Source organism: Sceloporus occidentalis, unplaced genomic scaffold (assembly GCF_023333645.1).
Source record: "Sceloporus occidentalis isolate IW3139 unplaced genomic scaffold, rSceOcc1.0.p SCAF_10, whole genome shotgun sequence".
NCBI lineage: Eukaryota > Metazoa > Chordata > Lepidosauria > Squamata > Phrynosomatidae > Sceloporus > Sceloporus occidentalis.
In genome coordinates, this window is record NW_028316990.1 from 13,064,553 (window position 1) to 13,075,463 (window position 10,911).

General features: G+C 47.3%; 1 protein-coding gene across 1 annotated transcript in view; it reads right to left on the reverse strand.

Moving 5' to 3' along the window:
* Positions 1-3,778, reverse strand: part of TSHZ3 (teashirt zinc finger homeobox 3) — a 112,799-nt gene extending 109,021 nt beyond the window's left edge. The window contains exon 1 of the mRNA XM_089540672.1: positions 3,477-3,778. Coding sequence (XP_089396798.1) covers positions 3,477-3,516 — 40 coding nt within the window. The 5' untranslated portion in view covers positions 3,517-3,778. The remainder of the gene's footprint in view (positions 1-3,476) is intronic.
* Positions 3,779-10,911: the final 7,133 nt, after the last annotated feature.

A 10,911-nucleotide genomic window follows, 5' to 3' on the forward strand; every position in this document is an offset into this window, starting at 1 on the left:
ACTGTGTAATATCAACTTGATTACATCAAACTAGCTCCAAACCTAATTCCGCTGGATGACACTGCGTGGAGCTTGTCATCTCCAATCATTAAAGCTGTCAGGAATCCATCAGGTTTACAGCTAATTAGGTGAACACTAATGAAGCTGGCAAAACAACTTTTCTTTTTTTATGGCTGAGCGGACCTTTCAGTTTGGAGGGGAAATATTTTTTTTCCTACAGTATTCTCAAGGTTGCTGGAGACTGGACTTCCTGAGTGACGAATCAACGGATATCTGTGTGTACGTCTCCTCTCTCCAACGCACAGACTCCCACCCACCCTCCTTTTTGCTCTATCAAGATGAAGCCATAAATTTGTCATCACTTTGAGCATACCACAAAAGCAGACAGGAATCTTATAACTTGCAGCTGTGAAGTCCAAAACATTTTAATGTGCTCTCTGTGTGTGTGTGTGCGTGTGTGCATGTGCTTTACAAAAAAAATTGAATTTAAACTCCCCACACTTATTGGGTTCTATTAGCAGCGTAATTTGTCTCATTCGACTGAAATAAGCAAGTCTCCTTCAGTCTATGCCCCCACCCACTATATCCATTAGCCAAAGGCATTTTGATCAAGTAAAGGCAAAGCGAGAGTGTATGAGAAAGAATGAAAGCACTCACTCTGCCAACTTCTGATTGACCATTAAGCTATTGATAAATGTGCCTGTCAAGAGAGAGACAATTAAATCAAATATGAAACAAAGTCATTTTGACGGGTCATTTTGATAGCGCAAGCCCATTCCTCCATCTCCCATTAGTCCTGCAGCCCTTTTTGGTGGTTGTTGTTGCTGCTGTTAATGAAACTTCCTTAACTTAACCTGCTTTAAATTCCTTGGCTCTTTCCCTTTTTCTTTTCTGACACCTTTGGAAAATGCTGCTGTATAAGGTTCCTGTTTTCTGTTCTTCTCTTTTTAAAAAGGAAATTTAAAAGCACTTGCAAAAGATGCTTCGGCACAGGCTCAGCATGTACTGTAACCACCTCAAACGCTAGCAGAGATTTCACTTTTGCTCAGCACAGAGGATGTTGAGCATAGATATACAAGAGTCTCTAAACTGTACAGCCTACATTAAAATGCTTAGGAGAAAACACAAGCCATTTGTGTCTAGGAAGAACCCTTGTTGAGATCATATGGTCTGGGAACCTGAACACTGCAAAGCTTAGTTCAGCCCCAAAGAACAGGCCCTCACTTCCGGAAGAACTTCGCTTTCCATTGAACTTAAACATTGGCTGCCATTTCGTCCTCCCATTTTGGATCAAGACAAGGTCTGAAACCACACTGCGAGTCCTGGCTCACATTCTTCTGACATTGATCACAGGAGTGTGACATTTAACACATTGCCGAGAAACTTTTTGCCTAAACTTTCCCATGACCAGACAGTGCTCAAAAAGTTATGAGAAGGGAAACCCTCCAAATTACTCCTCTCTTAATTTTGAGAAGAGAGACAAGAAGCAGGAGAAAAGAAGCAGGGAGGGAAACGGAATATGGCATTAAGACATGCGTGCATCATGCAAGCTATGCATTTCTAGAAGAAAATATCAAGCATATGGACTTTGAAGGTCTGCCTGTCATGGGATTAACATTTGCCAGAAGATACTATGGAATAGTGTACCTCTTCCTTCATGCTGCAAGCCACTTGGGATGACAGCCACTTGGGAATCAAAAGGTACTTCACTACGTATCACATATGGCTTCTTCCTAAAGGTTACAGAATAGGGATTTCATCCCACACTCATACAGCCACCGAAGAGAGCTTGCACTTCTCCAAGTGCAAGAAGGTAACCTCTGCTGACATCTTTCTACCCAGACCACCCCTAAAAAAGCAGACCACAAAGCCCCCCGGAAAGTTCCAGGAGCAGCGTAAAACAGGCCCATGTGCGTGACGTCACGCAGAGCCTGCCGTTCCCATTGCAAGTGATTTATTGAGGTTTATTGGGAATGAATAGATCAAAGGCAAGCGGAATGACAGGCCATCCGTCAGCCATCAAACCAAGGATGGCAACAGGCCAAGGAAACTCACTTCCGGGCCAGATCTTCACCCACCTTGAGTGAAAGACTAGGGCAAAATAAAATGTCTGGGTCAGTTTGTTTCTTTTAAGAGGAACTGGGGGGCGGATAGGAATTTTTGTTTTGCAAACTGGGCCTTTCTGTAATACCCCCTTTAAAAAAGTAATAATAAAAAATCTCCTCAGGAGCTAACCTTCTTGACATTTAATACAATCACCCTGGTATCTGTTTTTTTTAAGAAAGGAAAAACAATGTATGAAACAAAGTAATACTTCTTCAAAACAAAATTTTCCCAGGAGCTCCCCTTCTTGACACTTAGTATAATGGCCCTGATGTCTATTTTTAAAGAAAGGGAAAAAAGCATACGAAACAAAGTAATACACTTAGCATAACAGCCAAGATATCTATTTTTAAGGGGGGGGGGACTACATGTGAAACAAAGTAATACTTTTTGGAAACAAAATCTTCCCAGGAGCTAACCTTGATGCTTAGTATAATGGCTCTGATATCTATCTATCTATCTATCTATCTATCTATCTATCTATCTAAACTATATATGAAACAAAGTAATACTTTTTCAAAACCAAATCTTCCTAGGAGCTCCCCTTCTTGACAGTTAGTATAATGGCTCAGATATATCTATAGCTATATCTTAAAGGAACTACATATGAAACAAAGTCTGGGAAGTGTGAGGAAATACAAAGGTAAAGACATATATCCCTGAGTGTCATCTGACAACAACCAGAGCCCTTCCTCTCCTTCTTTCTTTAGTCCTGGTTTCTTATATGGCTTAGTTTAATAGATTGAAAGGGAGGAAGGGAAGAGAGAGGATGTCTTGAAAGGTTTGATTCTGGGGATGCCCTCCTTCCCTGCCCAATGCCACCCCAAGGAAGAAGGAAGAGTATAAGAAAGTTGGGTGAAGAGATCTGAGCAGCAGCTCAAAGGGGGTCTCAGTAGGATCTGTAGTGTGGCATGGGGGAAATAATAATAATAATAATAATAACAATAATAATAATAATAAAGGAGGGGAATGGCAAAACAAGAAAACTGGAGAGAATCCCCCAAGCTGGAAACAACTCCATTTACCCACCCACTCCTTTTTTGAAATGAAATAGAGAGATTTGGCCAAAAGAGAGAGAGAGAGAGAGAGAGAGAGATCTTTTGGCCAAGTCTTCCCAGCCCTGGCAAGGAAGGCACCAAAGAAAAGCCAAGTCAAAGGGGGTGGGGAGCCCAGCCCACCTTCTTCCCCAGACCTTTGAGCACAAGAGGGAAGAAAGAGGGAAAGAGTTGAGGGGAGAGAAGGAAGAGAAAAGAGAGAGAGGAGAGAGAAATAGATGGATGAATGGATAGACAGGAGGGAGGGCTAGCTCGGGGAGCTGTGCCCAGGCTCGGGGTGCCATCCTGGCCCCTGCTGCCCTCCTCTGGGCTGGGTACCTGCGGCGCGTCGGGGCGCTTGCTGCTTCCTCCGGGGCATCGTGGATGGCAGCTGGAGGGGCACCGGGGCCAGCAGGAGGCGAGGAGGGTTCTTGCTGCTCCTCCTGCTGCTGCTGCTGCTGCTGCTGCTTCTTTTTCTTCTTCCTTTTCTTTTTCTTCCCCTTCTTCCTCTTCTTCTTTTTCAGGGGCCCTCTTCCTTCCTCCTCCTCCTCCTCCTCCTCCTCCTTGCTTTCGGGGCTGAGGAAGCGGGAGGAGCCGCGGAGGGGCTCCAGGCTGGGCTCCAGGAGGCAGGGCGGGCAGGGTTTTGTTGTGGTCCTGGCTGCTGCTCCTGCTCTGGCGGCTGCTGCTGCCTCCTCCGCCGATGCCGATGCTGCTGCTGCTGCTGCTGCTGGGCATGCACCGAGGGGGGGGGCGAGGAGGAGGAGGAGGAGCCAAGGAGAGGAGAAGCCCCGGCCCACGCCGACCCAGAGGCTCCGGCGCCGGCTGCTCAGGCTGCTGCTCTTGCTCTTGGCATCAAGGAGGGAGGGAGGGAGGGAGGGAGGGAGGGAGGGAGGGAAGGGGCGGTCGCACTTTGACAGATCGCCCCTCGGGAAGGAGGAGGAAGAGTATGAAGAAGAGGAGGAGGAGGAGAACAGGAGGACGAAGAAGAAGAGGAGGAGCAGGCAAAGAGGAGGAGGAGGAGGAAGAAGAAAAAGAGAGGAGGAGGAGGAAGAGGAGGAGGAGAAAAGGAGGACGAGACGACGAAGAAGAGGACGAGTAAAAGAGGAGGAGAAAGAAGAAGAGGAGGAGGAGGAGGAGGAGGAGAGGAGGACGACGACGAAGAAGAAGGGGACGAGTAGAAGAGGAGGAGGAGAAAGAAGAAAAGGAGGAGGAGAGCAGGAGTGTAAAAAGGAGGGAGGACGAGGAAGAGGAGGGAAGAGGAGGAGGAGGAAGAAGAAAAGAAGAAGAGGAGGTGAAGAAGAGGAAGGGAAGAAGAAGAGGAGGAGGGAAAGGGAGGAAAGGAGGAGGAGTGTGAAGAGGAGGGGGGTCCGAGGGAGTCCAACCCGGCTCCTCCCCGCCTCCTTCCCGGCCGAGCTCAGGGCATCAAGGGCGGCCGGGGCTCTTCGGCGTCGGCGGCTGCTCCTGTGGCTCCTTTTCCTCCTCTCCTCCTCCGTCTCCTTCTTCTCCTTCTTCTCCTCCTCCTTCTTTCTGCTCGGCCTCTTTCTCTTTCTCTCTTCCAAGGCGCCGCGGAGGCTGCTGCTGCCTCTGCCCCGGGGCTTTGGGCTGCGAGGCGCAGCGGGAGACGGAGCCAGCTGCAAGGGGCCAAGAGAGCCAGAGAGAGAGAAGAGCGTCAGGCCAAGCAGAGCCAGGCCCAGGAAGAGCGGGAGCAGAGGGCAGCCAAGGGCCCCGGAAGGGAGACCCCGAGGAGGAGGAGGAGGAGGGGAGGGGGCTCCGCAGGGATCCCCGGAGGGAGAGGGGGAGGGGCCACAGCATCCCCTCGCCCCTCCTTCCCTCACCCTCCCTCCCTCCCTCCCTCCCCGAGGGATCACTTTCCCAGATCTACCCCAACCCCCCCCCCCAGGCTTCCCCAAGACAGCAAGACCCTCACCCGGACCTTCACCCAAACCCCAATCCTAACCCAAGCCCTAAACCTCAGACTTCAATCCTAACCCTAACCCAAATCTTAACCCAAACTCGATCCCAAGCTCCCGACTCCGAAGGCAGGAGGGGATCTCTCTGGATGAGGAGAGGGAAAGGGGGCTTGTGAGGGGTTGTTATGGGGGGAGCAGAGGTGAACCCCCTTCATTCTTCCCCCTTCTTTCCCCCCCCAAAGATGGACCCACCCCACATCCTTCAACCCACTCCCTTTCTCCTCCTTTCACACCCCTTCAAACTACAGATCCCAAGATCCAAACTACAGATCCCAGGATCCCCTAGCCAGGCTTTTCAACTCATCATTGGCTCCTCATCCTTAGCATTAGGACTGCAGAAGGAGTCCCTGGCTAGGGATCCTGGGATCTGTAGTTGGTTGGGGGGGGGGGGGGCGACACAGCAAGCTCGGTGTCTCAGTTAGGAAACTATATATATGTTTATGGAACAAATATAGATATAGATAATAAATGGATGTTATTGGGGCAGTGGAAGCTCCCCTGCTGGACCTACCCGACTGCTCCTGGAGCTGGAGGCTCGTCGGGAGGCCTGATCTCCCACGATCGTCGCGGCGTCGGCTTCTCTTGACCCCCTCCCCCCCTTGGAAAGGGGCTTCCTTGATCTTGGAAAGGGGGGGGTTCTTCCCTTTCCTCCTTCCCTCCCCTCCCCCTTCTCTGGCTTCACGTTTTCCTCCTCATCCTTCCCCCCAAAAAAACAAATCCCCCAAAGAAGGAGAGGAAGAAGTTTTTTTCCCCTGAAGGGAATAAAGAGTCCCGGGACCAAAAAAGGAAGCTTCGATTTCCTCCTCCTCTTTTCCTTCCTTCCTTCTTTCCTTCCTTCTTTCCTTCCTTCCCACTTTCCTTCCTTCCTTCCTTCCTTCCTTCCTTCCTTCTTTCCTTCCTTGTTTCCTTCCTTTCTTCTTCGTTTCTCTTTCTTTCTTTCTTTCTTTCTTTCTAGCTCCCCCCCCCTCACTTCCCACCCATCCCTTCAGCCTCCAGCCCCTCCTCCCAGTCCCAAGTTCATTGCCAGGGAACCGATCTTTACTTATTTTATTATTTGTCTTCCCACGAAAACATCCCACAGAGAGAGAGAGAGAGAGAGAGAGACGCAGCATCCTCTTGGCGTTGGCCAAAGCGAGGCTCTCTGCGTTTGATTAGGCAATCCTGGCTGGCAGAAAGGTAGGAAGGGGGGAGATAAGGGGGATTCTAAACAGGGACTGCATCCGCACTGGAGAAATAATCCGATTTGACACCGCTTTAACTGCCAATGGTCAAGGCTATGGAATTCTGGGAATTGTAATTTGTTGTGGGGCGCACCACAACAAACTACAATTCCCAGAATTTCATAGCCTTGACCATTGGCAGTTAAAGCGGTATCAAACTGGATTATTTCTGCACTGTGCATAAGAAGGTAGAACCAAGCACCTACTTGACAGTTAGTTGCACTCTGATGCCCCCCAGGTTCTCTCTCTTTCTCTCTCTTTTTATCATCCCTCCCTTTTTTCTTTTCTTGTCTTTTCTTTTCTTTGTGTGACTCTGAGGTTTAATACGGACGACCGCCTTTAAGACCCAGATGCTGGCCTTAAGTATAGCAAACATCCCTAGTAAATCATTTTCCTCTTCCCCACCATCCTTCTCTTCCCTTCCTTTCCTTCCTTCCTTCCCTCCTTCCTTCCTTCCCACTTACATTCAATTTGAGTTTGGGTTTTTGAAAGGAAGAGAAGAGGTGGGAGAGGTCAAAGATAAGCCTCACTTTTCCCCTCCACTTCTCCCCATCTTTTTTTTTAACGGTGAGTTGTCCTTTCTTTCTTTCTTTCTTTCTTTCTTTCTTTCTTTCTTTCCAAGAGAGAGGAGTCTTTCTTGGGTCCCCAGTTTGGAAGGGGGCCAATCAGATTTCCTTGGAGGCAAAGCCAGGGTGAGGTTGTGTGTGCATGGATACACACACACAGCAGAAAGTGAGTAGGAAAGTTATGGGAGAAGGGGGGGTGTTGTTGCCTGGGCTGGTAGTAGAAAGAGAAGGAAGCAAGGAAAGATGGAAAGAAAGAGGGGAGGGGAGGAGAAAGAAAGGGAAAGGGAAAGGGAAGACATGTTTGGGCTGATACATACCTAGACACACCAAAGTTTTTTTATCATCATCATCATCATTCTTGGAGTTGTGGCGAGAAACTGTGAAAGCAAACTGTAATATATATATATATACACACACACACACACACACACACACACACACACATATACACACACACACACACTTTTCTTGCCTAGAGAAGCAAAAGAGAAAGGAGTGAAGGGTGAGTTGCCTTGTTGTCAACGGTCTTTCGCTTGCCAGACTATAGATTAAGTCCTTAGGAAACTATATCGGTATAGATTTAGATAAGAGACTTTCCCCGTGGCGTGGATGTTGTTGGGGCTGCCTTTTATTTTCCCTTCTGCACAGAGGCAAGAGATGCTCCTTCAAGGTTGCCATCGGGTCTGCTTCAAGTTCTTTTTTCCCCCTTCTCTTTCCCCCTTTTTAAAAAGATCAGCCTTTCTCTGTGACTGCCTGGGTGTGTGTGTGTGTTTGGGTGTGTGAGTTGTTGTCTCCAGAAAGCAGCGACTTTGTAGGAATGGGGATGCTTGGAGTTGTCTTTTCTTTCCCCCTCTCTCTTTCCTCTGCCTTTGCATGCCTTTAGATCCTCCCTAGCATCTGCCTATCTTTCCAGAGGGGCATCCATCAGTGTCACATTGGATGAACACACACAGAAACACACTCACACCCGCATTGCAACGACCACAGGCCAGAGAACAGAGGAACCTGGGACTCCTTGCTTTGTTCTTTTTGAACTGCATCTGCACTGCAGGACTAATCCGGGTTGAGACTGCTTGAGCTGCCATGGCTCAATGCGATGGAATTCTGGGCATGGTACTTGGTTGGGGCACGAAAGGGGCACCTACCTTCCTTCCTTCCTTCCTTCCTTCCTTTCCCCTTCCTTCCTTCCTTGCCCAGAATTCTATAGCATTGAGCTGCTCAAGTGGTCTCAACCCGGATTAGTCCTGCAGTGCGGACGCAGCCTTAAGAAACTAGAACCTTTGATGCCAATTTTTAAAAAGTTGAATCCAGAATTGACAAAAGTTGTGTGCGAGTGTGTAAGACGTCGGAAGTTTTAAAAAACCCAACAACGTTAGAATGTATTTGTTTTTCTTTAGAGAAACCACAAAAAGATGTCTCAAATGTAGCTTATTTATTTTGTTTTTGTGTTGTTGCTTTTGGGGGGGGGGGGAAGAATGGGGAGGTGGAGGTCGTCTCTAACCGGGATGAGTTTTGAAGACTATACACACACACACACACACACACACACACACACACACACACACACACAGTTTTGTGTGTGTGTGTGTGTGTGTGTGTGTGTGTGTGTGTGTGTGTGTGTGTCTTTTGCCTTTGGCAGAGAAAATACTTGGCGCTGAACTGGGGAAATGAAACCCTTGGAAAGGGGGACCGCGAAAGTTTTACTCTTTTTGTGCCCTCTGCTGCATTGCTAAAAAGCTAGAGACTGGACCTTGGAATTTCTTGCCAGGCTCAAGATCAGGAGTGGCTGTGATTGTCAAGTAGATGCTCAGTCCCCGAAACTACTTTTCTTCTGAGTTTCGAGAGAAGAAATCCATAGGCGTCTTCCTCTTTCTCCATCCTGGCATCTTCTTCTTCTTGTGGTGTACATTCAAGTCGTTTCCAACTCATGGCGACCCTATCAGAAGGTTTCCTTGGCAAGATTTCTTCCCAGGGGGTTTGCCATGGCCAGCCTCTGAGGCTGAGAGAGTGTGACTGGCACAGGAATTGAACCCTGGCCTCGAGAGTCAAGGCAATATTCCTTCCCCTATACTGGTTTCACTAAGGTCTAAACAGACAGCAGAAATAATCCACTTTCAGACCGCTTGAACTGACCAGGCTCAATACTAGGGAATCCTGGGAACTGTAGTGTTGTGAGACATTGAGCCTTCTCTGTCCGAGAGCTCTGGGGCCACAATAAACTACAATTCCCGGGATTCCTTAGCACTGAGCCAGGACAGTTAAAGTGGTCTCAAACTGGATTGTTTGTGTTGTATGTTTTGGGCGATAAACTACAATTCCCAGGATTCCCTAGCACTGACCCAGGGCAGTTAAAGGGGTCTCAAACTGGATTATTTCTGCAGTATGTTTTCGACCTTAGCCAAGCTGAGCCCACAAGGACCCCTAATATGGCAAAGATCCACCAACTTCCCTCTCAGATGGGACTTCCCCCCAATCTACTCATCATGCTCCATCCTTTTCTTTGACGTCAACCGTGACGTCAAAAGGCCACCTTCCTGCTTTGGAGGCATCCCTGGACCCAGCTCCTGGATCGAAGGAGGCAAGAAAGTCGAAGGGATGGAGGAAGGACCTTCAAACCTGGTTTGCGGATCTCCAGAAAGCTGCACATATTAAATTAGGAATATCTGCATTTTAGCCACTTCTTTTCTACTGAGTCACTTCTTTTTCTATTCGATATTTGGTTCTTTTCTATTTCACCTAATTCCAAATGTGGTCGAATTTGCAAAAGAAAAAAAAATGCAGCAGGGGTAAGAAGAGAAAGAGATCCGAGAAAACTTTACATTTCCACTTCCCTTAAATCCGTCTTTTCTTCCTCGGTTTCTTTCCTTCCTTCCTTCCTTCTTTTGAAACTCTCATTTCAAACAGGAGAGAAGGGTTTCGGCATCCAGACGGCAGAAATAATCCAGTTCGACTCCAGTTTCCCTGTAATTCTGGAAATTCTCAGTCAGAGAGCTGTGGTTCCACAAGAAACTATAATTCCCCCAAATTCCCTAGCACTGAGCCATGGCAATGAAAGTAGTGTCGAACCGAATTATTTCGGCCATCTGGATGCAGCCAAAGGAGTCTTCCCTCCCATTGAGATTTTTGACTCATCCTCTTTCCCTCATTATTGATCCATGGAAGGATATACAAAGTGGATTTTCAAGGATGCATAGGAAAGAGGGAAAAGATAACAACTTTGGGTTGTTCAGCTTGGAGGAGGTCTTGTTAAAAATATATTGAAGAAATCTAAACAAAAATCCATCAGTGATATCTTTATTGGCCAACTGAAATGCACAATATACTGCAAAAGCTTGCATTCCTGTCCCAAATCCACTCCCTCAAATGGAGTTGTTCTGCTAAATAAAGTGCTGCAGTTTCTGGGTATGGGATGCAGAAGCACAATTTATATTAATATAATATATAATATATATATATTTAAGGGAGGTACAACCTTCCCACAGAGCAAAGTCTAAAGGTGACTAGTCTGCCCAACATGGCACTTCTAAGATCAAGCTATTTCTGAGAGGTTTTACACACTGGAGTATTTCTTGGAGCTTGAACACACCTTTCCCATAACTGCTTAAATGAACATTCATCCTTCTCTCTTTTGGGAGGCTGAGTTTATTTGACAGAATCCTTTGGCCTTCTCTATGGAGAAGAGGTTATAATAATCATCATCATCATCATCATCATCATCATCATCATCATCATCCCACAAGATTGGAACAACAGGGATTAAATTGTCTTCTTGAAAGATCTCAGTCTGAAGGGAAAGAAAAAGGGAAACAGGAAAATGAAAACATCACAGGGATATCCCTAGAGGAGAAAGGCAGTTTTTAAGGCCATTGAAACAGGGCTTGGCTTCTGAAAATACCAAGTTCAAGTTATTCCTTTCCTAGCTCAGGAGCACTGTGCTATTTGTGTGTGTGTGTATGTAGTGTGTATGTTTTCCATCCTCCAGTTTAATGAAGGGATTGAGGAGAGGTCTAAAGAGCTG